At 41.6% G+C, this 26,292-nt stretch overlaps 4 protein-coding genes across 4 annotated transcripts; all 4 read right to left on the bottom strand.

Moving 5' to 3' along the window:
- Window positions 1–5,447: 5,447 nt before the first annotated feature.
- Window positions 5,448–6,171, bottom strand: LOC120693424 (cortical cell-delineating protein). Its single transcript, XM_039976849.1, has one exon. The coding sequence runs from the start codon at window positions 6,070–6,072 to the stop codon at window positions 5,686–5,688; it is 387 nt and encodes a 128-aa protein (XP_039832783.1). The 5' UTR covers window positions 6,073–6,171; the 3' UTR covers window positions 5,448–5,685.
- A 6,495-nt stretch (window positions 6,172–12,666) lies between these two features.
- Window positions 12,667–13,448, bottom strand: LOC120691075 (14 kDa proline-rich protein DC2.15-like). Its single transcript, XM_039974039.1, has one exon. The coding sequence runs from the start codon at window positions 13,377–13,379 to the stop codon at window positions 13,002–13,004; it is 378 nt and encodes a 125-aa protein (XP_039829973.1). The 5' UTR covers window positions 13,380–13,448; the 3' UTR covers window positions 12,667–13,001.
- A 1,098-nt stretch (window positions 13,449–14,546) lies between these two features.
- Window positions 14,547–19,318, bottom strand: LOC120691074 (3-hydroxyisobutyryl-CoA hydrolase-like protein 2, mitochondrial). Its single transcript, XM_039974038.1, has 14 exons — window positions 19,127–19,318; window positions 18,951–19,031; window positions 18,386–18,454; window positions 18,250–18,313; window positions 17,820–17,899; window positions 17,648–17,731; window positions 17,414–17,498; window positions 17,210–17,295; window positions 16,986–17,107; window positions 15,925–15,985; window positions 15,547–15,645; window positions 15,286–15,387; window positions 14,954–14,995; window positions 14,547–14,862 (listed from the first exon to the last, which is right to left on the bottom strand). The coding sequence occupies exons 1-14, from the start codon at window positions 19,247–19,249 to the stop codon at window positions 14,743–14,745; spliced, it is 1,218 nt and encodes a 405-aa protein (XP_039829972.1). The 5' UTR covers window positions 19,250–19,318; the 3' UTR covers window positions 14,547–14,742.
- Window positions 19,319–20,172: 854 nt separating this feature from the next.
- On the bottom strand, window positions 20,173–24,373 carry LOC120692383 (probable trehalose-phosphate phosphatase 2). The gene is made up of 12 exons (XM_039975652.1): window positions 24,213–24,373; window positions 22,873–22,981; window positions 22,291–22,790; window positions 22,067–22,207; window positions 21,892–21,963; window positions 21,663–21,788; window positions 21,523–21,579; window positions 21,344–21,445; window positions 21,165–21,242; window positions 20,938–21,078; window positions 20,757–20,849; window positions 20,173–20,612 (listed from the first exon to the last, which is right to left on the bottom strand). Exons 3-12 carry the CDS (start codon window positions 22,576–22,578, stop codon window positions 20,562–20,564), a joined length of 1,149 nt encoding a protein of 382 aa, XP_039831586.1. The 5' UTR covers window positions 22,579–22,790; window positions 22,873–22,981; window positions 24,213–24,373; the 3' UTR covers window positions 20,173–20,561.
- Window positions 24,374–26,292: the final 1,919 nt, after the last annotated feature.

Here is a 26,292-nt window from a genome sequence, read left to right as displayed (position 1 = left end):
GGATAGGGTAGATGTTGCATCCTTGACCATGGCCCAGGCTGGCTTCTCTTTTGGATATGGGTCCAAGCCTTTCGGGTCCAAGTTGTGTATTTCTAGATTTAGACCATTGAAATGGCTTGAATTATCTCTCTATGTGACTTTAGTAAAGTTTCATGCCAAGATTCCACCAAAAGTATGCCGGTCGGCCGGATTCGGGCCTTCCGGTCCAAACAGCGTCCGTTTTGGGTCAAATTTGGATATGTTGTCACTGAAGTCAAACAAACACCAAAACTTGTGGAACTCATCAGTAATAATGGTTATGGTATGGTTAGAGCCTATATTTCATGAAATCAGGCGGAGCGTTGGCGGCGAAAACCATCGATATCGACCGCCAACAATGATCAATGCCAGTAAAGATCTAGGGAGTAAATCCCTTGGCACAATTATGTTTTAATTTCTCTGGCAATAATGGAGAAGTAATTCTCAAAGCCTAAAGATCATGGAATCTTTTGAGTTCATTTTATCATGTTGCCAATCATAAAGCATTGTGGTTGAAGCTCAAACAAATTTATGCTCATAAGACATTGTGAGTATGATGATATGATGGCCTCATGAATATGAAAGTTTTAAGATAAAGCCCTCAAGTGTTAAAAGTGGATCGGAGGTTAATGTTAAGCTATTGGAAATCTTTTCCATTAGCATAAAGTTTCGTATTCTTCATCCCAATAATGTGAAATATTTGTTATGAAAGTTTATCGAAATATGACTCTATCGCTTAGTCCATATTTCGAGGGGGAGAGTTGAACTCCCCACTAAGAATAAAAGAAAGAAATACTTTATCAGGTATGTCTATATTTCATTTCTTTAAGTAATTCCTTTACATAATTATCTTGTGAAAGATTATATTATGAAAGATATTAAAATTTAAGACACTTATGTATATCTGGAGATTTTGTATTTAGTATCTTGATTTTGTTACTTAGCTTCCATTATGTTTTAGAAGGAATATAGTTACTAATATTGTTTAAAATATTTCATTGAATCTAAAGTTTTAGTTAATGACATTAAGGGTTATTAAGAATGAGTGTTTGATTTAAGGAAAAAGTGATTAAAGTATAATTAGACCTATCTTTCTTTTAATGCTAATGGCCTAAGTTAGTCATCTTTTAATAATAAAGCCCCACATAATTGCCTCCTAAGATATAAGTTTTAAGAATCTCTTCCATCTAATGGAATGGAAGTTTGTAAATTTCTAATACTTATGTTAAGTTTCTTCTAATGGAGACAATGCCTAAATATGACTTTGAAATGAAATAATAAAAGATACAATTTTATGTTCATTAGATAAGGTTCATGATAAAATAAGGAATTGATTATTATGATAAAATATATTAAATAAAAGAAGTGCTTATTATTGCACATTACTTTGAGGGTATAAGCAATTAGAATGATCAAATAAAGTTCAATAAGAAATTTAGATTAGTCAACGTCTTGTTGGCAATAAGCAATAGGGATATTGTATATTATAAGGCATGAGTTTTATCCTCAAGGAATTAAGTTTACTTGTGGTGATATTCCTTATGTTATTTGAGTATTAAGATTCACCAAGATTGATCCAGAAAATGGGAGTACTATGTATTATCACCAAAACTATGTTTACTCCCATTAAGGGCAATAAGTTCTCTTATGTTCTCGAAGATATGAGTGATGTATATACCTAAGTCTAGGACTAGACCCCTGGAAAATTGTTAAGAATGTATTGCCTTGTTGGCATAAGTGCTAAAGTAATTTTTGTCCACACAATAATTTTTGTCCTGATAACCACCATGTTATGGGATGTTCAGACAATAATATTTCTTAGCAAAGGTGCATTAATGTCCACAAAAGTTGCACCCTTGCGGGGGAGCCATATTTGTGGAATGGCTTCACCCAACTCAAGGCATCATTTAAGATACAGATTAAGTTGTGACATGTTTTAATCCTAATATTTTTTAGATATGAATTTATGTCCCTAATACATATTATTTTAAGAGAATAAGAAATTTCTTGAGTAATTTATCCCGGAACTCATTATGTAAAAAGTGCAGTTCTATTCGAGTAACATGTCAAAAGGTATTGCCAGACCCAAGATATTATGAAAGATTGATTCCAAAATCAAACATTATATGTTTCAAGGCCTTAATGATGTATTAAGATTTTAAGATTTAGTGCTCAAAAAATAAGTATTGAAGACATAAGTGTTGAGCATTTTATAAGACTAATGTTGATGCTCAGTATATGTAAGAGTTAAGTACTAAGATATAAGTGATGAGTATCATAATTTAAGAGGCTTGCCTTGCAAAGATTGCCGGCATAAAAACTAATTGGCAGCCTATTATTCAGGGACAAAATTATGATTCTGGAAATATATTTGATTTTCAATTTTGAAGTGCGCACATAAAATTCATAAGAATATATGTATGTATATGAAAAATAAACTACACTCTGGAACTAATTCTAGCACCGTCTCCCCGTAAGCCTAAGAGGAATCATTTTGATTTTGAACGGGAACCATGGTCACTTAGTCCTGTGGTACTTAATTGACTGTAATGATTGATTGATTTGGTGTACAATCTTTTGAGAAATGAATCCATAAGTTTTGTGTAACGATAAAGAGTATGTTTTGGAGCACCTAAGTTAAAGAAGTTCATTTGATATGAGATGGCGTAGTATAGCAACTGGGTTCAATGGTATGTGATTCACCATTGTAATGCTTTTGTCTTGGTGCGTCATTTTGTTGAAAAGTGAATTTATAAGTTTAGCCTTATGATCAAGGGGGAGAATGTTGGGTTGATCATGTCGGCAGTGACATCATCATTGAGATAAAAATCTGCTGACTAAAGCTTTTAATGTACAAGTCCAAATTGTACTTGAGCTCTTGATTGGAGGGCACTAGAAGACCCTTGAAAGGTGTTGTCCCACCTGTGATGCTGTGATTTTTTTTTTGGAAAAGGGAAACTTTATTAATTTCAAGTTTGAGACATCGAGGTGATACATCGCCTTGAAAAGTTTCCGGCCTAGAGTCCTTATGGACATAGGGCTCTAAGTTTCAGCCTCTCCCCTAAAAACCTTACTGCCCAATCTCAGCTAATCACAGAAATCATATGAGGACTGGCTTCTCTACTTAATTCTAGCATTAGAAGCAAGAACAGCAACGAAGAAAGATGAGAGGCTAAAGTAATCAAGGTATGTTCAACATCCCATATCAATTGAGTGGTTTAATCTTGGTCTTGATGATCCAAAGGACCTAACACAAATATGTCCAAATATAGAAGATCTGTATAAAAGATTTGCAAGAAAAAGAAACTCATATGACAAATTTTGTAAAAAAAAGATGGAAAATAAAAAAGAATAAATTTTGCAGGAAACATTGGGGAAAAAATATCCGGACATAAAGTTTTGGAATAAAATTTTGGAGAAAATTTTGAAACTATAAAAGTTGAGCACACAACTTTAAAAATAAAATTTAGGTCCACATGTAAGTTCCATGTCAGCATAAATACTTCGGCTTTATTACTTTTACTAGTAATTTAGACTTCACGTGACATAATTATTAAGTTTGTGAATCTAAATGTACATTTTAAAAATTTAGAGATCTAGATGACACTACGAGCCAAGTTCGAGGACCGGCTATGCATTTTACTCATACAGAAATATAACCGTGATAGCAGCAATCATCTCAGTTCAAAATTTGCCGTTACCTCTATCAAAACTGATCACATCATTTGGTTATCTGTGATCGGCAGAAATTATTCCAAAAATGTTCATGGATTTTCTCACAGGACCCCGCGGTAAAAATGCCGACTCCTGCCTGAATTGTCCACTCATCTAGGGACATTAACCTACCAATCTCTGCTGATGAACACCATCACGAGTACTCGCAGTCCATGCTTCCAGCTGGTGGTTGCTTTGCATCTGCATGTGACAAATCGTTGAATGCAAGCAACTCTGCACGATGTGCTCAATATTTTTTGAACCTTGCCCGCGCTAACGAACAAACCAAAAGTCGCAGCAAGACAATTGATCAGTGATGGAACATCGCTTGAGCACAATGATTCCAGTTTTCATCTTTCATCGTCGCGGTAGTCACTTAGGCTCGTACTAACGCGTCGGGCAAACATGGGTTGCTACAACGGAAACTGAGCTCAAAATTTACACCCAAGTGGTAGTGTACAATGGGGATGCGGTATCTCTGCCCATCTCCACGTACGAAAGATGAACCATGCACGCAACTCAGTGGTCTGAAAGGTCACAGAACAAGCTGGTTAGAAGTCCGCGCCAAACAAAGGTACCTGCAGCCCGCATGTGTTCACCCTACCACTCTCTTTAGATGGAGTACAATCTCAGGTACATTCTAAATGTCTATTTATTTGAGCTGCAGATATTTGAGCTTTTCTGAAAAGTTATTGCTGGCTTTTTTGTTTTAAAAATTCAACAGTAGCTTTTAAAAAAGATGAGTTTAGCTTTCTGACCTTAAAAAGCTACGAAAAGCTCATAAAACTAAGCTTTCCGACTTTCCATATAAACTCAACTTTTCTAGACTTCCAGCTTTCTCTCTTGTTTGCTCCTTGCTTGGGTACCTGCCTTGGTTACCCAGCTAGTTTCATTTTTTTTCTGTACAACAAACTGCTGCTTTCCTCTTAATGAAACACGCGTTCAGGCGCATTCTCTAAAAAAAATTTGAGCTTCTGGTTTTTCACGCTGAGAAGCTGCCAGGAAGCTCAAACAAACAGACCCTAAATCGGAGGGAGTAGTCACCACTCAAGCTGCTTGATGTACACTTTTCTGTTTTTCTCCTAGTCACCTAGCTATATGCCTATATATGGCACTTTGCATAACTTGCCAAATGCAAACCTTGCTTCCTCAAACTGACTAGTATATGTATAGAGAAATTTGCACAATTCAATAAATTTTTTGTTGGCTGAGAGCTAACATAGCGGACTCCTTTAACTGTCCTATATTGCGACTATTATCATGATGAACTCTGCATTGTTTAGATAGTTAGGTTTCTTACGGTAAAACCCGTCACGTTTGTTCGAGTCCTCAACTCACACGAGTGCTCGTATTTTTCTAAATTTAAGATCCGTAATAAATATCACTATTGTTTAATTAGTAGACGACACGTACGCACGTGGAAAATCGATGGCGAAGCACCAATCTTGATTTCATCATTCTCAAGATTTGCTAGTCCATTTTCTCGGAGGTACTTATAGCTAGCTAGGGACATGGTTGTATTCGTAGGGATCAATGTTTATGCGTGTATGTAAGTTTCTACACCATGTTTCGAAAGATGAAAATATCATAGATGAAATACCAGGTTTAGTACCTATACCAAATTTTGGTAACTCACGAGGTATAATTTTGGAATAGCCATACATACAGCTGACGTGCATATATACTTGTAATTGATCGTGAATACATATTTCCTCTTTCTCCAAAGTAAAAGGTGAACATTTTTCATTGCCAATTTAAAATGGTAGTAGTACAACTTCATACAAGGTTCGATCCTCGGAAAAGAAAAAAGGTACAGTGAAAGAATTTATAACAAACTAATTGATCATTTAACAAGACATATATGTCGCCGTTGAATCGCGAGAGTGGAGATCGACAAGTCTAGGTTCCTTGGATGCTTGGCTTCATCTCAATCGACAAGCTCCCCCGTGCATCTCACTGAGGGCAAGTGAAGTCGGCCGGGCAAATCTTGCCACACTTGTTGAGGATGAGGTTGAGGCTGACGGGCACGTTGAGGTGGATGCCAAGAACGTCAGCCTTGATCGCAGTGCAGAGGCAGACGGCGGCGTCGAGGTCGACGAGCCCCTGCAGCAGCGGGCAGCACTCGTCGTACTGGGGCAGGCCGACCTTGACGAGGCCCAGCACGTTGGCGCACACCCTGAGCTTGAGCGCGTCGATCGGACAGCGCCCGTGACTGTGGGACGGGGTAGGCACGACCGGTGGGGTCGGGACGACGGGGCCGGGGCAGTAGGGTGCGCAGCCGTGCGCAGCGGCGGCGAAGAGGAGGCTCAGGGCCAGGAAGAGGGCAACCTTGGAAGCCATTGGTGGTCTCTGCAGTGTGATGGTGCCGCGAGCAAGGAGTAGAGAGATACTGTGTGCTACTGCGTGCTCGTGTGCTTTGGGGATGGTTTTCTCGGAGTGTTTGGCAGAGTTTTTATAGCAGGTCGATAGAGTGGGGGATGATGCTTTGGGTGCTTGGCGGCAGCAAAGCATGACCTGTACTGTGCTTCGATCAATCGGTTTGATCGTTTGCTTGGTTGTCTCTGGACGCACCGGTGGTTTTGGGGGGATAGGACATTTTTTTCCCATGTGGAAATACAGAAGCAAGTTGAGCAATCATGCTAAATTCACGCGGCAAGAGATAGACACGGATGGGTCAGGACTCTTACCATCGTCTGATAGGTTACTGCTTACATATTTTGCTTACTGCTGCGCAGTGCTAAGTGTTTGTCATAGCAAAGGCTACTCCAGCAGTATGTGCACGTCAAATAGGTGTCAGGTAGGATTTTTTTTATTTGTGCAAAAAAAAGAGGAAAGAGAGGAATGTTGTATCTTGTGTAGTATTGTGTAGTAAGAGATCAGATGATCTTACTGTCGCACAACGATCCTGATCTAGCTCTTTGTAAGATAAAATTTCATCATTAAACGAATACTTATTTTGGGATGGAGAGAGTATGTGTTACCTCTCCTTTTCCCGATCTAGCTTTTTATAAGCTAAAATATTGGGACAACCCAATAGTTATTTGAGAAAATAAATGGTTTTGAGGAACTGCTGGAGTATATCTTCTTCCTAATATTATCAGTTTATTGAGGAAAGGGAGGCTGCTTGGGGAGATGCTCTTAGTCCCTCCCCTTTCCGTGAGACGTGATTGGTTCGAAGTTTTCCAATATACATTGAGTTGGGAAACTCTGGAAAAAAAATGCGATTCCTGAATTCACTGAATCATCATACCAGTCTATGGATCAGAGTCGGCAGTCCCACACTCCAGCTGGTTTGTATGTGTCATGTGACGATGTGTGATCACCCGTGACGTCTCGTTGATCGCCAAGCAACTTCTGCTGTTCTGCATAATTCTTGCTAGATTCTTTTGCGGCTAGCTCTCTGTATCTGTTAGTGAACGAAGCAGAGTTGGCGGCGAAGTACAATTATTCGGTGGTTAACACGTCGTGGTGTGAGAAGAACGATAAGTACAATTATTCTTTACATTTTCTTCGGCACCGCTATTCGCTAGTGAACAAAGCAGAGTCCCTAGCAAAGTACAGCTGATCAGTGGTTCACAACGTCGTGATGCGAGTACAGCGTGCGCAACTCCAGGCTTGATCTCCGTCGTCGGCACTCGGCCACTGGCCTTAAAAATCTTACAACTTAGTGTATGAGTGTGAGCACTTGGACTCGTAGTCGTAGCGCAAACGCGGCGGCCGGGGAAACATGATAGGCGCCGCTGCAAACTATCCGTGGGCAGCTGAGCTTCACCTCTCGTACCAGCAGCACTCGCTTAAAAAATTACAGGATTACGTAATCTCCGTCCACCATATGATGGGCAAGGTGTGTAGCTAACTCTGAAGTCAGAACCAGCTAGCTAGAGGCCCGGACCTGACAAAAGGTCACGCATGTGTTCATTGTAGGTATCTGTATGATAGAAAGGGGGGGAGAGAGAGAGAGATCACCCATTATCTACCTTACATGTATACACTTCGCACATCTTTGTATTACGCTTTGATCGAAAGAATCACTATGAGTGGTGGAATCATAAAAACTGGCAAGGTCGCCCGCGCAAATTGTGCGGTTGGCTAGTTTTCTTATTCTAGTATTTATAATTTTTAACCTCAAATAATTAGATAAAAAAAATAATTTAGTCATATATACCATTATAATTTTAAGGTGCGGTGTTAATTAAGAGCTATCATTATTGTTTTTTCATCATCATATTCTATAGTGTACCTTTCTGAACATGAATTTAGGGGAAAGGCAAACACCTTATAAAAAATATTTAAAGATTTATATATTTTTATTAGAAATATATTTGTTCATTTTTGGACCAGCCACATATATTTTTGTGTAAGAGTTTTATCTATGTTGATAGATTATTCTTAAATTTTTAGTAATATATCCACGTGAGTGATTCGAAGTGTACCACCAAAACTAATAAATAGAATTAAATTTAAGTTCGCAATGAAACCTTAAGGAGCGAAGGCATCCTGTTTAGTTCTTATCATATCAAAATCTCTTTCTTTTCCCTAATCTCTGCTTACTACAGCCCAATGCATGCATATTCCCATATTATATGTTAGTTGCACATTCTTCCTAGAATGAACCATGTGCCCTCAAAATCGTTGTTATGGCCAGTAATGTGTAGCCTTATCTTTTGTACTCCTCCCACCCTCGCTTCATCTCCACTCTCCCTCGCTCCTTCCCTCTCTCCCAAGGACCTTTGCCTGCTACCCTCAAGTCATCAAAGACGCATCCCAAGGTCCTTGGTAGCAGGCAAATCGTCGTGATATCGTGCATGACAAACTTTAACGTCTAAGTTCTCTTATTCTAGATCACATTACCACTCTAGTTTGATAACATCGTCACTCTTCTCTCCTAATTTGTAGCTTCTAGTTGTCCATTCCATTTTTACTTTTCCCAATTTAAATATTTATTTATTATGTTTGACATACTTTTATTTAGTTGTTCTTGTTCATAATTCAAAAACCAATGAACTAATGATTTTATTACTTTTAGTTCTAGATTTAACTATTTATTAATCATATTTTTATGAAATTTTGTGAACTTGTATTCTTTTAACTTAAATTTGGTTGTTTATTATTTTTCTTTGATATATACTATTTATTTAGCTATTATCCTTTCTAATTTGCTTCTTAATCGCTATACAAATCGATATTTTTTATTTTTATTTTTATTTTTAAATTTATCTATTTATTAGTCATATTTGATATGGATTCTTTTGTTTAATGCTATTTTTTTATTTTTCTGATTCTGGTTTTAACTATTTACTAATCGCACTCATCATGGACTCATTGATCATGTACTAATTTTTCCTAATTTTTTATTCCAAATTAGCTATTCATTAATCGCATTTGATATAGACTCTTGAGTTAGTTTAGACTGTTTGATCTTCATAAAATCTAATGGTGTAAATTTTTTTTAGATTAACATGGAAATTGCTAGACCCTCAATGATTGTGGTGGCTTCTTTTAACACTCCCTTATTAATATAATAGATTGCTCTAAGAAATACTAGTACATGAATATATGATTTTATTGCACAATTGTACCCATTGTACTTAACTAAAAGTACTTGCTACATATTATACTTTCATAATAATTACAAAATGCTACAAAATATATTTTTGGTTGAAATCAATTCTGCACAATCAAATCACAACATATAAAAATGAATAAAGAGAACTGAAGAACCTCGAAACAGCATAGGCTGGTATATAGGCTTTAACATATAAATTATCCACCATTGCCATTGAGAAAACAATATAAAGTAACCCCTGAATTTGCATCTATTTTTTCCGACATCTTATATTATTCACACAAATAACCCAAAGTATCCCATATTCATATATATCTGTGTTTCTAAGTTATTCACTTCTGCTGTTGTAATCATTAACTGCCTATACATGTATGTTGTGTGCTACCATACAACGGATGATCCTCAACATAAGTAATGGAAATATTTTCTTGCACATTGCACCATGTAATAAGATCTGAATTGGGATGATAAGATTTGTATTGATATTACTACTGGATTTTTGTTAGGTTCTTTACTTTGGGCCTATGAAGTTGTAATATGAACATATCCTTTTCATGTAAATACAAAAAGATCAAATAAGGATCCCTTATTGTTCCAAAAGGAAAAGAAATAATCACATAGCTCAGACTAAGATTTAAATAAAACACGTGTCAAAAACGCAAGAGAGGGGCGGTGATTTCAACTAAAAACATGTTAGGGTTACACAATCTTTAGCTAACCTTCACACATATCCTTACCACACAACAAAAACCTTAATATAAGGGGGGGGGGTATTCAAACCTCAACAAAAATCCCGAGAGCTTATTAGTTATTGCCCCCCTCCGTTCCAAGTTATAAATAATTTTGATTTTTCTAGATGTATAGTTCCTAATATGTATATAGATATAGTGTTTGTCTAAGTTTATATATATAGTAAAGGTTACGTAACTAGAAAAACCAAAACGTACAAATTATATGGTGAACCTAAGAACCCAACCGTGAACCGTCCAAAATCTCATGCCCCTGCATGGCACCCACCCACGCACCAAGAGATAAAGATAACCATCAGTACATCAAACTGGTTCAGCATCCATCTGGCCGAATAAGTGGAGTATGTTCCATCGTACTGGACGATGAGATTGCATCTGCATGCTGCATGCATGCCACTTTCTTTTTTATATTGTTAGTCTGGCATTCCTGTGACTGTGATGATCTGCATACGCGCCAGCACTCGGCCTTAATCTTTCAGCAGGTCAGCACTCAGCAGGGCCAACTGGGAGCCTGGGACGAGAGGCGCGACGACCCTGCGCGCGTCATCCAGTTCACGGGTGGCCAAGAAGCGTTCCATCCCCTGCTGTCAGATAGCGATCGCTCATCAGCACCGGAAGCTTTACGCGCTTGGTCAGGGCCGTCGACTGGAAAAGGGCAAGGTGGCCAGCTGCACATGGCCCCCAGATCCTAATCCATTTACTTAAATATTGTACTTAATTAATCAGAGGGGAAAAATAAATGCCCACCTTGGTTGGCTCGCCAAAATCTCCATGTCAATTGCACGCTACATGAGGGCCTTCTTTTTCTCATCATCATATAATCTCCTCGGCTCAAGGTTAGTTTGGTCTTCTTTGCATTTTTAGAAGGAATTCATATATTGTTCAAATCACTAGTTATTTAGTTTTGTTTCATGTCAAGACATAATTGATTGATTATGCTTTTCAGAAGAACACGGATCAATTTATGGCTTTAGTAGTATTTTACATATTTCTATGTAGTTTGTATAATTCAGAGAATGTATGTTTTTCTTGCATGGTGTTGACGACCAAAATTGGCACAACTAGGGAAACCGGACCAAAATTGGCACAACTAGGGAAACCGGTCAGATCTCTTCTCTAAACCGGTCAGACCGTCCTTGTCAACTTGTTCAAAATGCAAAATAGACTTCACCATTGGATAGACCTCGTCGAGTAGATCAAGATTCATGTGTAGAACGTTCAATTTGGAGTCCGGATGAGAGAGATATGGCTTCCGAAAGATCTGCACCCCGGGTAGACCGATTCACAGGGGCGGTCAGACCAGTTTTAGTCTGTAGAATCTGTATAGAAGTTGTATTTTCACACGGGAATTGTTAGGGTTTCGACCCTATTCAGGGCAAGGTCTCCCCACCCTATAAATATAAAGGATGGATCGCGGCTGGTTGAGGTTTATCCAATCGATCAAACACAAAAACTTTTATCTTTTTTATTTTCTCTTGCCCTAGCTTTTTCAATCTACTATTTATTGTTCCTCCATCTCTACGTCGATTGAGGGCATTCTAGGTGGCCTGACGACCCTAGAACAACTCTGCGTGCGCCTGCCCTGACGGGTCTTCCCGGGCTAGCGTTCACAGGTTTGTCGCCGGTCTACTCGGGCGAACACTGATCTAACTGGTCTCTACCACCAGTCTGAGCGGCGGCACTGCAACGCACGCTTCTGCTCGCTGCACGATCGAGTGTGTTTGGTGTGTTGGTCCTAGATTTGCGTCAACACATGGTTTTTCAACTTTAATGTCATATTTCATATTTGGCACTGGTGCCTCGAATTCTAGCTAGAGACGGCCATGCGCTTGTCATGAGCGTGCATTTGTATCACATCAGTATGCTACGTACTGCTTGGTGAATGTTTATTGATCTGTAACTGGATATTAATTCTGGAACATCTGTGGTCTGATGGTCTTCCATTCACTAAGATGTACTACCTCTGTTCCAAAATATTGCAATTCTTAGACTTGGTTAAAGTTGAACATTTTCATCTTTGACATATGATAGTTGATTTCTTTATGAATCAACTATTATTATTTTATATTACCAATCTTTATGATTTTTTTTCTATCCGTAGTCAAAGTTTACAAGGTTTGACTTGTAAAAAATCTAAACATAGCTATATTCTGAGACAAAACATAGCTATACTGAGACAAAGGGAGTAACCTCCAACGCTGCAATGATTGATTTTGTGGAACATTATACCTATACATGAGTCATTATCTCGGTGATTTCTCACCTTACCATCTGTGGGCTAATTTTGTGTCCCGATGACCTGTACGGCTGTACCTTGCAAATTACCAGTGTCTCCCTTTACAACTTTACGGGTGTAGTTATAGCAGAAGCATCGAGTGAAGTTTCTGTTGGTTCATTTCATGAACTCTCTGGTCATTGCTCTTACAAGCAACAGTACTGTGCCATTAATTGTTGTATTCGTATGATCGCATCGCTTTTTGTATTACTCCAGTTTTGTGGAAATGGGTGAGTGGCTACTATAGTACAAACGAACCACAGTTTGGGAAGCGAGAGTATCTGATTATTTTGATAATGTTTATCACTTCCTGGGCACGGAAAGTATACATGTTTGAAACGGAATTCCAGTATTACAAGTCCAAATGAATTCCATCATTCCACACACTCAGCTTTATCAGAAAGAAATTACAACTTCATTTACGGGACAAACCATAGAAACAGATCAGGAATAACATGATCAGTAATTAACTGATCACCCTCACCCAGGCAAACACATGTAACGTGCAACCACTCATCAATTTGTATCACAAAACGAATAAAAACAAACAAGCTCGAACTGACAGCAAGATGATCAGCCACAGAGCAAGCAAAGCATCATCATCTCGCCACGCAATGACAGAATGGACGACCGCGGCCGCCGGCGATGGAGGAGCGAGGACGATCGATCAGTGGACGATCTATGCGCAGTGGAAGTCGTTGGGGCAGCTCTTGCCGCAGTTGTTGAGGATGAGGCTGAGGTCGATGGGGAGGTTGAGGTTGATGCCGAGGATGTTGGCCTTGATGGCAGTGCAGAGGCAGATGGCGGCCTCCAGGTCGACGAGCCCGTCCAGCAGCGAGCAGCAGGGCAGGTACGGCGGCGAGCCAATTTTGGCCTTGACGAGGCCCAGCACGTTGGCGCACACGCCCAGCTTCAGCGCGTCCCTGGGGCAGTGGTGGCCGCCGCTGGGCGTCGGCGTCGGCGGCGTCGGGGCCGGCGGGGGCGGGCAGTTGGTCGCGTTCGCCACGGCGGCCAGGACCAGGCCCACAGCCAGGAGGAGCGCCGCTCTAGCTGCCATCGCGACCGGGCGAGCTGCTTGTGCACGTACAAGCTACAGCTGCTGCTGCAGTGCTGCGGTCGCTTGCTCTGCGTGGCAGTGGGTGTGCATGGCGAGTGGTACTTATAGCGGGTCGCGATGGCGCGAGATGGGAGCCGCGCATGTGGCGCTCGAGCAGGCCGCGTCGCAATCACTCTGCTCTGAAATCTCGTTGGGTTTTGGACGCGAGCACGCCCGTGAACCCGTGATTATCTGGTTGAACCGTGTAGGGCTCGTACTCTGATATTCTCCTGCATGTTCTGGTCCAATCACATATATTCCTTTTTTTTATTCCACAGACCTGGAGTACTAGTTGTAGTATCTGAACGCACGCCAAACACACACCACACACAACCCACGCACTCCACACAAACCCCTAAAGTGTACGCTAAACCTAAACTTATACACAGGAACACGCCTTCAATATATTCACGAAGACCAGGTTTCGCTTAGCGATGAGAAGCGTCGCCTCCTATTGTGCTGCATAGGCGCCTGAGGATACAACCACTTGAACCACTTGAAACGGGGAATAAATCCTCTGGTGAGCACCAGGCGTCGAAGCACAGCTTCGAACACGGGCGGGCAGGGAGCACACCGCCGGCTTCCCTTACCAACTGAGCTACGGCTCAGTCCCAGATCACATATATTCCTTGATGTTTGCTTGCTCGATTCGGCATGTGAGTGAGACCTGCAGCCGTTGCTCGATCCGTTCAAGGGCTTGAGCTCTTGAATTCTCAGGGCCTGGTAGTAACAGGACGTACTTCATCTCTGCACACGGCACGGCTGGGATTGCTTCTTGCTTTCTCTGCTCTCAACGATCATTCAGGTGCTTCACCTCGCTTGGCCCAGGCTCGGTTTCTCAGACGACCCACAGCAGGGCCCTGCGCACGCCGCCCGCTCACGGAGACGTGCGCCGGTGCGGTTGGCACATAGAGAGAACGGCAGCGGTGACAACGGCATTTTGGTAAACCGAGGCCTGACAGGGAGAACGGCTGAGTACCGACTCGACAGGGCGGGCCAAGCAGGGACAGAGAGCTCACGCAGTTGGGCTGCTGGATACCGGACAAAACGATGGGCTCAGAGTGGACTGCATCTGAACTCTGCAATAACCAATCTCTGAGCGCACAACACTTGGACCGCACCTGGATCTTTTGTATGGTAAAGATGCGTGCTTATGGCAAGTAATGAAAAAGTAGCACAGGTTTTCCTTGGCGCTCAAAATTCAATACGCTAAGGAATATGGTACACGATTAGTTTGTCCATCCTCCGACTGTGCGCTGCCAAAAATAATAGCTTCACATAATAGCACGTTTATCAGGCCCGGTCCATGGAATGATCTGTTTGATCATACGAATGCCTCTCGCGTTTCTGTAGGCAGCTTCAACTCAGCATCAAACTCGCCAAGGGGTGCAAAGTAGGCATCCACCATATCCTTTGTGACATACTCGAGGGCAGGAGGATCCCACTGCAACAACAGAGTACCAATGCACAGATGACAAAGAACCATTTTTGTTTCTTTGTAGTTGAAAGAACCAATGGTGCAGAACTAAACAAACCTTTGGAGCCAAGTCCTTTTCAACTAGGCGCGCTCTCACACCCTACACAGCAACAAAAAAAAATGAGTCCAAATAGTATAACAGCTGCAAAACAAATCTAACAGAGAAGTCAATGATTATTTGCTCACAATAAAGTTGTTTGTTACAATTTGCTTTTTCTGATCACCTGCAATTATAACTATTGCAATTCCAGCTGGAAGCCTTAAAATTTTCAGGTCTCAAGTTTGCTGCTACTCATTTTCAAATTTTACGGCAGAGATAATCACTAGATCATATTGTATACTTTATACAACATTTCATAAACTTTTAAAAGCATGGCATAAAAAACATACCTCACAAAATTCATGAGAAAATTGTTTTGATATCGCATTCATGGACATGCGATATTCACAGACAAGGCACTCATCAAGTGTCTGATATCTACCCTCACGTATCTACATGATGGCCAGAAACAATATTAGTCAACAGCTTATTTTCCTCGAATATGCAGAAGAGCTGCATATCATTGCATTAAGAATAGCCGGTACAACACACACCACACCCCGAAAAAACTAGCCAGACAAAAAACTGAGGCCATACAACTTTCTACTTACCGATCGCAGTGAGACCTTCAAAGCTAATGGAGAGGCCTCTTTCAATCGCTTCAGTGCCAAGGTACACCATTCTTCGTCCAACCTAGCCGCTTCACTTTCCTGGTTACATGGAAGACTTAGTTTTAAAGCATATAGGCATTGCACAAATTTTCAGTCACAGAACCAATATATTGAACTCAACAAACTAAATCATACACCATCCAGAACAGTAAGAGTACAATGAATGGAAGACATGTCAAGACGGTATAATAGTTCTCCATCAAAAGTTAGCTACAGATTTCATGTTAGTTTCACAATAAACTGTGAGATGCTGATGAGCAGATCAATCAAACAACGATCGATGTCAAAAAAAGAAAATGCAGCTGAATCATAACTCACCAAGGCATCAACAATCTCTTCAACTGTATCATGGCTGAAGCATTTGTCTATCACCTCCATCCTATGGTAGCAGAAATGATACAAAGAATAATGTTCAAGATGGTATACACAGAAATATATAGAAACAGGCACAGGGAGGGAGGGGAGGAAGGGAGCAGACAATGCAACATCAAGTAACTTTTCAAAGAAGATAAGCCACATGGCCAAAGGTGCTTGGTGAGACATGTTCAGCAAATAGGTTACCTATGGACAATGCTTTTTTTATCTGGATGAAATTCTCGAGCCGAAAGATGGATGCATATGCTGTGTTTCATTTTGCTAAATGATAGCAATTAAATGCTATATCAATTCTATAAATTGGATATAGCAATAAATCAGCAAAATTCTTTTATTTTAGATAGAAGAAATGTTTCTTCTATCTAAAATAAAAGAATGTACCCTTCTATCCAAATCCAATTTGCATCGATACAATAAATCCAAATTCCAGATTCCAGCAGTAGATGAATAATTGCAAATTTTTGTGTACGAGATTAGAATAACTTCAAAATAACTGACATAATTTTTTATTTTTCCTGATCAGAAAAATACATGAAAAAAAAGGAGGTAGAAATTTTTTTTGATTTATGGTTAAAGAAGAAAAACAAGAAAACAGGGGTTCTGTTGAATTTCAAGTATTCAGTTTCACCAATAAGATACGGAGACTTGCTTCACATTTGGAATTACACAAAAAAGATTTTTCATCGGAAAGAGGTCTACGAAGACTTTTGGGAAAACGTCAACGTTTGCTGGCTTATTTGGCAAAGAAAAATAGAGTACAAGGCATCAACAATCTCTTCAACTGTATCATGGCTGAAGCATTTGTCTATCACCTCCATCCTATGGTAGCAGAAATGATACAAAGAATAATGTTCAAGATGGTATACACAGAAATATATAGAAACAGGCACAGGGAGGGAGGGGAGGAAGAGAGCAGACAATGCAACATCAAGTAACTTTTCAAAGAAGAAGATAAGCCACATGGCCAAAGGTGCTTGGTGAGACATGTTCAGCAAATAGGTTACCTATGGACAATGCTTTTTTTATCTGCATATACCATGTCTCCATATTGTGCGAGGGAAGAATCAATAACTGATGGGTCATCAGTTACTAACTTTGCAAGTCGTTCATCAACCAGATCCAGATGCTGTCCCATAAAAAAAGAACAGGATAATAGGTTGATAAATTAGTTAATAATACCAGGGTGGAAAAACCAGAAATTAAAAACATGTTATTTGTAGTATCTTACCTCACTCATGGAATAGTGTGTGGCAAGGCCAAGGGCAATCATATCTGCTCCATCGAGTTTTTCACCAGTCAAGGCCAAGTATTCCCCTATATAGTTTCCAGTGTGAAAACTAGTAGAGGAAATGTTCTATTGCGTAATGGACTATGCGCAACCACCAAAATAATCATAGTACGCAGCATGAAAATACTAAAAAAGTGCACTAACCAACATGACCGGTAAGATGCGATAAGTAAAAGGAGGCTGCAGCATCAGGATGGAATCCAATATGAACTTCTGGAGTTGCAAAGACCTGAATATTGCCGTGTTATAACAAATAAATCAAATCTCTGACTTCAAACTATTCATGAAATAGAGCAAACATCAAGGAAGAATAGCAAATATAATCTCACCACGGAAATATATAGAAAAAAGTAAATCAGGTGAAATATATTGACATACTGTTCTATCAGTTGCAATGCGGAATGTTCCAGGAATCGAAACACCTCCTCCACCACCCATAGTAACACCATCAAGAATGGCAACCTATTATTAGCAAAAAAAATCTCAGGTGCAAATCCAAATGGTTATGAAGAACCATAATAAGAAAATAGTTTTGAGATCATATGCTTACATGTGGTTTCAAGTATGTGCCTAGAAAATAAATGAAACTGTACAGAGTCTTGAAAAAATCCTGATATTCCTCCGTTTTGCCTGATTAAAGAAAAAGAATCAAAACTTAAGGTAGGCTAAGCCATTTTCTCAATGCGTAAGTTTCCAGTGGTCCATCCACATTTAAGGGACAGGGACTTCTATTATATGGTAGAATTGGAGAAAAAATAGCTTTTATTTGCATTCTTGACATCAACATTTTCTATAGAAAGAATAAAGGGGGTTGAGCAAACAAGCAGTTGAGAGTTGCTGTTCCAAATTAACCTGCTGCTGGTTTCTAAATGCAAACATGACAGCTGCACAGGATGGTGACATAACTATAATCGAAGGGTTACTATGAGCAGTTCACGATGAGATGTGGGCTATATGCTATGCAGGGCCTAACCACCCACCTTCACTGACAAATTCACGCATTCTAACAACATCCCCACCAGCACAGAACGCTCGGCCACTGCCCTTCATGCAATGAACATCTCAATTTATATTTGGTCAGCAACATTAGTAGAAGGAAATGATGAAGCACCATACCTTCATCATGACAAAGCCAATATCTGGGTTGTCCTCCCATGATTCATAAAACTTATTGAGCCTAGCTCCCTATCAAGACAGACATTTGACTGAACATCAGATGACTTTTTTAAGTGTAAAATTGTAAGATGTAATCTATGCACTCATCAGAGAGAAAAATGTGAACATTGGCAGCACTTGGAATATAAGGAATAAACTAAGCAAAGAAACCATTTGCACTACAACCAAGGGACTAAATCGAGCAGCAGGAGCTTAAGATTGGTTGATAGAAAGGGTAGCTCCCCCTACCCCAAGGCGTCCAGTGTACATAAATGACTGCAAGCATTTCATCAAGCACGTGCTACACAAATGATAGGACGGGTTTTGAGTATAACACCAAGCGTAATTCATCAACCTACTATGAAGAATGATCATGGAAGCATTTCATCAAACATCACGCCCAGAGTTCACGGAACCCCGTCACCACACAACCATGTAAGCATTTCGTCAAACACAGTCTCCCCGTCACCACCGAAGCAAAAATGCGCACCAACCGCTACCTATGACACGAGAAATGGGGACGAACCATGTTGGTTGTGAGGGCGTTGAGATAGCCCGGGCGGTTGAGCACGGCGGCGCGCGCACTGGCCTTTCCTTCCACGAGCACCTGCGCAAAATACGGTGTCAGCGACAGAGTATCGCGCCTCCGATCCCGGAAGACGACGCCACGAGAAGGGGCAGGTCGGCCCGGCGCTCGGTTACCTCTTCGCTGGAGGCGGCGTGCGACGGTTGGAGGGAGGAGAGCGGCCGCAGCCCCCCAAGCGCGCCGCGGCGCAGGGCCGCGCCGGCTTGGCGGGCGACGGCGGCGGCGGCGAGGCGCGGCATGGTGGCGCGGGTCGTAGGGTTTTGGACTCTGGGGAGTGGGAAGGTGGAGTGGTCCTCGAAGGAAAGGTGCGGTGCGGCCCGTTGGGATGCCGTGATGGGAAGAAACTGTGTGGGTTGGGGTTGGGGGATAGCAGCTGAAACCAACAACCAATTCCTTCCTTCCCTTCGTACGGCCCATATTCTGAATGCCATGGAAAGTGCGCGTGGGCCGCATGACCCGGCTGCCCGTTTTACCATCCATTAAACATGAAAAATGAATGCAATCCTATATTCCTATCCCAAAAAGATGAAATCGGTACAAAATCTCATGGTGACTGTTGAGGTGAAATGTAAATGAACAAATGAATGGGAAGAACAGTCCTTTCATTGATCTCAAAAAGTGTTTATATACATGGTGAAGGGATGCCTTTACAAGATTAGTAACCGCTCAAACGAAAGGACAAGCCCCTTCGTTGCAGAGCCGAAGAGACACGTCTCTTCATCTTGTTTAACTGCTAATGACTATGCTAATCCTAAGATTAACAACTAATCTAGCCGTCCGTACAGGCGTCGTACGAATGAGATGAGATCACCAACAGAAGGGTGTCTGTTGGGAATAGACACCATTTCGTAACAGTGACGATAATGAACATACAAATCCTTCCTACCATATTGGATTCAACTAGAAATTTATGAGGTCTGCCTAAAATGTAGATTATTTTTTGAAAATTTCAAGCAAAACTCTCACAATTCGAACAAGAGACTGAACTGATTAGAAATTGCTTTACGCTTAGAACAAAAAAATAAATTTGGAACAAGCCCCCACACTGCGAGCTCATCAGTTTGCTCGCCAGATAACAGAGCATATTCACAAGACTTGGCCCAGCACACAGAATGGAGCATCAGGATATATACACTTCCAAGAAACGTGCCTGCAAGGTAGGTTCCGTGCTCGCAACTTCGACATTTATAGCACATTGACAGCTAACCGCTGTTTAAACAAAGAACCAGTTCTTTACATCTTCACGAATACAACATGGAATAGATAATTACCTACAGTAAAACTGCGAGGCAGCGAAACACTAGTAGGAACCAAAATTCTTTTAAAAATATCTCCGTATATACTAAAGGAATCTAAATAATGAAAGAATTGAATTTGCTTGACAAACCCTGACACGAGAACAAAGTGGGACAGAAAAATGCAATAGCCTCTTATAAAATGCCAAATCAAAAACATTTTGGCCTGACTCCTCCAAATAGCCGACTTATTTGGTTAGCATTGTAACTATTTATACTCTTGGACCAGACCAACCAAACCAATGTTCTTCAACTCTCAGATGGATTGCTCCTTCCATTGTGCCAGCTTTCTCAGGAATTCCATCACCTAGACATCAAGAAGAGTGTTTCATTTCACTTGCGCTAACAAGCAATAACTAACATTCAAACTGTTTTTTCTTTTCCTTTTGAACCAATACTAAACATTCAGATGCAAAAGTTATGTTGTGGTTACTGCAGTGCTGTGAGTTACCTCAGCTGGATCCCTCAAAGAGTAGAAGGCATCGCTCTCCTTGGGTATAGATGACACCAGTATTCCAAAGCCACGGTTGCTTGCCTTCAGAACCTATTTGCATAAAGAGGAAACTATGGATTGTAGAAACGGTCTATATGTATTAAATGTTGATGTGAGCAAATTAGAAATCACTAGATACCTTGAATGCATCTTCATCAGTTCTGTCATCTCCAACATAGATAGGGAGAACATCTTCACTCTCATTGAGCCCAAGAGATTCGAGTAAAAACTCCACAGCTTTACCTTTGTTCCAATCAATCACAGGACGGACCTCAAAAACCTGCATTGAAGAGTATATAAATAAAATCTATAAATGCTTATAAGCAAATAATTTAGATAAAGCCTCTAGTTGTGCATAATCCTCACCTTCCTTCCATGGGTTAGCCTTAGGCAAGGGTAATCTTCCAAAACAGCAGTTACACGCTGGAAAACCTTTTTATAGTCCTGAAGAATAAAAATGAGTTAAATTGGTTAATATTCAGCTCAAATATCCCCAATGAACATTTCATGTATGAAATATAAACAGTTGGATATATAATTATTACATCTTCTGCCACATTACGGTAATGCACAGAGACACAGAACTTGTTGTCTTCCATCCTGGCACCATTAATGTCCTTGACACTCTCACCAAGCTTTTTATACACCTGGCATGTACCAGACTGAGCAAAGTCCAACCATGAGACATAAAATGGCAACCTAAATTCCAGAAGTAGATACATACCTCACTGATCATGGGTAAAAACTCACTTGCAGGTTGGAAAAGGTTGACCTCCTTACCCTGTGGGGGTTAAAAATAATCACCAAACTAGCGAGTAATAATAAATTTAAAATGTGGATGAAAGATCGAGAAAGCTTTTTCACCTTCAAATCAGTGGAGTGAATGCATTCCACGCCATTGGAGTCAGCAGTCTTCCTAATAGGGCCCATTATGTCCATTCCGTGACTTCCAGCATAGTGTAGTTCATTAAGCTTGACAAAGTCAAAAACCTAAAAGGAAAAGGTCAATCAGAGAAAAGAACTAAAAAATAGAGGGAAAAGGCAAAATATTAGTACAAAGATTATTTCCCATGATGAAATTAACATAATATACCTTATCCCGAGACCTTCCACTGATGATTGCAGTTGGGAAAAGTGATGCCACATGCTTCACAGCAGCTCGCATCTGTGTAATACAATCTTTTTAGAAGGTGGATAGAAAATTGCACTGAAAATATAGGAGCGGTGCTCCAATCTTACATGAATAGCAGGAGTTGATGTAAATTTACCTCATCAGACATTAATGCATTTTCAGGATTGTCCACAATTGGTGAAAGCGTTCCATCGTAGTCAAGAAACAATACCAATCTTTTACTCCCAGCAAGATCAGTAATTGCCTCAAATGAGGTCAAAGCAGATGGATAGTCAACCTTCAATGATAAAACAATGGAAATCACTGACATGGTGTCAAACTTATGTAACAGTGGCAAACACTACAGGTGTAAATACATACCATCCAGTTATGATATTGCAAATCGAGATCATCAGCTTGAGTGTCATTGACGACATCCTTGATCTGCCTTCTGCGGGTAGGTGATGCAGCCATCATAAGGTCGAGCCATCCAGTGGCACGAACTTCTTCGATCTTACCAGGCAGAGGTGTCTTCTTTGTAGTATTCAAGCAAAGCCCCGGAGAGGGGAAGCTAGTAGGTGTTGTGAAAGTCATGACAGGAGCAGGCAAGGCTAATGTAGGGAGATGATCTGCAATAACAGGTGAGTTGAGGCCTGTCTTCAAATCCATCAACAAGACACGACTCTCCCTCCCCCTTCAAGTCTCGTTGTAAGAGCAGTTAGAAGCTACACAAAGTCAGTGCACCAGAATGCAGAATTTTCCACAGAACTGAGCACTTAACCAACCCTCTTGTCTATGAAAAACCAGCGTTTCAATGTCTTCTTGTCACTGCAAACATGCATGTACTGCGTCCAGCCCATTAAACGCAAAGATCCTGCACTCTGCATTAGAAAAAAAAAAATATGTTAGCCTGGAACAAGGTATCACTGAAAAATAAGGACTGCAGGATGTTCAGGCGCATACTGGTTCATCACCATGGTCAGCATAGATCATTTAAATGAAACGCTCATTCATCCGAGAGATCAATCAGCTCCAAGGACAAAAATTGTGCACAATAACAGCCAAGCCAACACTGCAGTAATTAAAAAGACAAAAAAGGGTTGTCATGTAATGGTCATATGACATACCACATAACCTAATGCAAGAACAGCCGACCACACTGAACAGCATAGTTACTGTTTGTGTCTTCCAAGTTAAAAAAGGAAACATACAGGGGTGCCTTTCTGTTCAAGATTCAAGAGTAATAGCAAGGGAAAATGACAAAGACAACAGCTGCTGAGCCATGATTCCTTTGATGTACCACCAAATAGTTGGAAAACGACGTTTGATCCATCCGTCATCAACAACTTGAGAGCCAAATTACAACAAATGACATAAACATAGATGATTTGGTGAGACCCATGTGTACTACCCGTAGATGCACAAAGTTTATGGCGGTCGCCATCTTCGGTACAACTCACCAACATGGTGAATTGCGCAGGGTGCCCATGAAAACTCAGGACAAGTGCACATGGAATTGTTTAACGGTTGCACACCGAAACAAAAAGCAAACACATAATTGTGGATTAGGTCAGTAATCATAACATATCATGACAGGACTAATCGACTGGACCACCGGCGCATCAATCGGCCAATCAATAGGCCCGTGCAACAGATGGCGCCTGGCCAGGCTTGCAAGAAAGCCTCGGCGATGCAACATGCCGCTCGCAACGGCGGCAGTGGAAGGCAAAGCTCCCATCAACCCCAACCAACAAGAACAAAATACGCTGGGGCGCCCGAAGACAAGGCCAGACCGAGACCGATGCCCTGCTGTAATCATGAAAGCTGGGATTTTTATTTCCCTCGACCCCGCGATACATCCAAAAAGAATCGGGGAAAAGGGCAAGAAAAAGGTACGGCCAGTTGGACGGACCCCGCCCCGGCCGTAGGGACCCCCGCGAGGAAGAATCCCACACCGCCAACAACCACCGCCAACACCGCCCCTCCGTCTCTCCTCTCCGCATCCCACCTGCTCATTCATGGCCGTGTTTTCGGTGGTTCGATTAAAAAAACATCTCGTTTTCATTGGGCGCTTAAGATACAGTTCCATACATGAAACGGAACCGATTCCGGTGGCGACGGGGGCAACGAGGCCGGCGCCGTAGCACGGGGAGATGGAGAAGTTGAGGTATACTCCCCGAAAAGACAAAAATTTACATGAACCCGGCAAGCAATTCGGCGCGAGATCTACGAATACTTGACGAACCCCGTGACATAGTTTCCAAGAAAACATGACGACCCGATCCAGGGAGGAGGAACCTTACCGGACAGAGGCGGCGAGATTATCCCCAATGCAGGCGCCGGCGAGCCACCCAACGAGGCGGGGAGACGACCGGACGGGAGGCGGCGACGGAGGAGGGGGATTTTGGGAGCCGAAACGGGGAAGGGAGAGGAGAGAAGGTGGAGGAGGGGCGCGTATTAATAGGCGGCGACTCGCTGCTTCTTCTCTCTCTAGAAGCGGAGGCGGAAAAGGCAGTTACCGGTTGTCTCGGTCACGGGCGTTTCGCTTCGTTTTCGCTGGTCACGGGATTAACCCCCAAAGCAACCGGGGCGCGAGCTTTTGCTGACGCGGACGCGTGGTGGCGCGCCACGTCGCGCGAAGCGCCGGCGATCGTGACTGCGGGGTCGGCCGGTCCGGGGCCCATACGTGCGTGCAGCGGTGCCTCGGTGGGGCCGTGGGGGAACCGGGGAAGGGAGGTGGGTCCGGGATCTTACGGCGGAGAAGCTAGCAGGAGAGCGGCTTCGGAATCTATGACCGGGGGTCGGGGGCCCGTCCCCACCGACGCGCCGACACGTGGTGCCGCGTGGGCGGGGGAGAGGGTCCACCGGATCTCCACGTGGGCGGACGCTGGCCACGGGTGGCGCCATGTTAGGGCGCTCATCTCCATCCGAGCTCACTCTTTCTTTTCTTTTCATCTTGTCAACGGTTTTTTTCTACTCTGCTAAAAAATAGGAGAGACATGCTTTGCCAATTGTCATTACTTATTTTCTTATGTTACCATTATGCACATACATCCGGGGCAGGCATGCTGAATTCACACACCTATGAATAAACAAATGTCATTTGATAAATCATCTAATTTATGGGTGTCCCGAGACCCGAGGCGTAACAGCATCAAGGGTGGATCCAGCACCGGATCTCGGGGGCTCTAGCCCCCCTAGACCCGAACAAACAATGGAGCCCCCTCCATTTTTAAGAAGAAAGGAGGAGCAAGAAGTGGAGGAAGAAGAAAAGAAAGGGGAGGAAGAAAAAAAATCAGCCCCTTTTTTAATCATTTCTGGATCTGCCACTAACAGGCGTAGCGTATTATTGCATACAGTATATGGTCGCGCATGAATTACAAGTTCAACCTACTCCCTCCATCCCAAATTATTAGTCGTTTTAGTTTTTCTAGATATATAGATTTTACTATGCATCTAGATATATGTTATATCAAGATGCATAACAAGATCTATTTATCTAATCTAAAAAACTAAAATGGCTAATAATTTGGGATGGGAGTAGTATAGAGTAATACCTTACATCTTTCTAAGAGCTTACGTATTTGTGTGTTTCTTATAGTATCTGTATGTGCGATTTCTATAGTGCCCTGACCTTACCACAAAACCAGCTATCTAGCCCTAGAATCATATGATCGAAGGTAAATCTTGAATATTCCTATGAGAGATTGACCTGGTTCAAGATGAGATGCACCTACACCTACACCTACTCCTGCTCTCATGAAGTCCGTTCTTGTCAAAGGTCACACTTTGAGAAAACGTATTGTACATGGGAAATCAGATGTTCGTGTGTACACCTCATGGAACCATTCCTTTTATGTTTTTTTTAAGCGACCATTCCTTTTATGTTCAGCATAACATGTTTGGATTATCGAATTCATGTCATCAACAAAACTCTAAAGATTCCCGTATTTTTGTATATGTTGGTGGTGGAATCGTACGCTTGGACTCAGCACATGATAGAGAAATTAATGCTCCTCTATGGTTAGATTATTTTCTTGCGAATGAAGCGGCATTGCGACAGCAACGATTATACGGTCATTCACCTACTCGGCTACTCCTCTGTCCTAAATTTTACTATAAACCTAAACATAATATATCTAGATGCATAACAAAGTGTATGCACCTAAAAAATTCAAAACAACACATAATCTAGGATGGAGGGGGTACTGGATGCCGCTAATCTTTTGCACGTTGACATAGTCTCATCGTGACAATAAGCAATATTTGTCCGGCACGTGAAACTGGTCCGTGTTTGCGGTTTTAGAATTCAGGACCGGCCCGGCCGGGAAAAACTTAGGTGCACCCTGGGCGCACGGGGGCATCCGTACGCCCCCACCCCCA

Source organism: Panicum virgatum, chromosome 9N (genome assembly GCF_016808335.1).
Source record: "Panicum virgatum strain AP13 chromosome 9N, P.virgatum_v5, whole genome shotgun sequence".
Classification (NCBI taxonomy): domain Eukaryota; kingdom Viridiplantae; phylum Streptophyta; class Magnoliopsida; order Poales; family Poaceae; genus Panicum; species Panicum virgatum.
This window is presented reverse-complemented; position numbering and strand designations above follow the sequence as displayed.

Excerpts from the sequence above, each read along its gene's own strand:
- LOC120693424 (XM_039976849.1), bottom strand. The coding sequence starts at position 6,072 with ATGGCTTCCAAGGTTGCCCTCTTCCTGGCCCTGAGCCTCCTCTTCGCC.
- LOC120691075 (XM_039974039.1), bottom strand. The coding sequence starts at position 13,379 with ATGGCAGCTAGAGCGGCGCTCCTCCTGGCTGTGGGCCTGGTCCTGGCC.
- LOC120692383 (XM_039975652.1), bottom strand. The coding sequence starts at position 22,578 with ATGGATTTGAAGACAGGCCTCAACTCACCTGTTATTGCAGATCATCTC. Across the intron at positions 21,789-21,891 it reads GTGGAAGGTCTCGGGATAAG|GTTTTTGACTTTGTCAAGCT; the intron begins GTATATTATGTT and ends TTTTCCTTTTAG. Across the intron at positions 20,613-20,756 it reads CTTTGAGGGATCCAGCTGAG|GTGATGGAATTCCTGAGAAA; the intron begins GTAACTCACAGC and ends CTTGATGTCTAG.
- LOC120691074 (XM_039974038.1), bottom strand. The coding sequence starts at position 19,249 with ATGCCGCGCCTCGCCGCCGCCGCCGTCGCCCGCCAAGCCGGCGCGGCC. Across the intron at positions 17,732-17,819 it reads GCACATACTTGAAACCACAT|GTTGCCATTCTTGATGGTGT; the intron begins GTAAGCATATGA and ends TGCTAATAATAG. Across the intron at positions 17,296-17,413 it reads GCATCTTACCGGTCATGTTG|GGGAATACTTGGCCTTGACT; the intron begins GTTAGTGCACTT and ends GAAACTATATAG.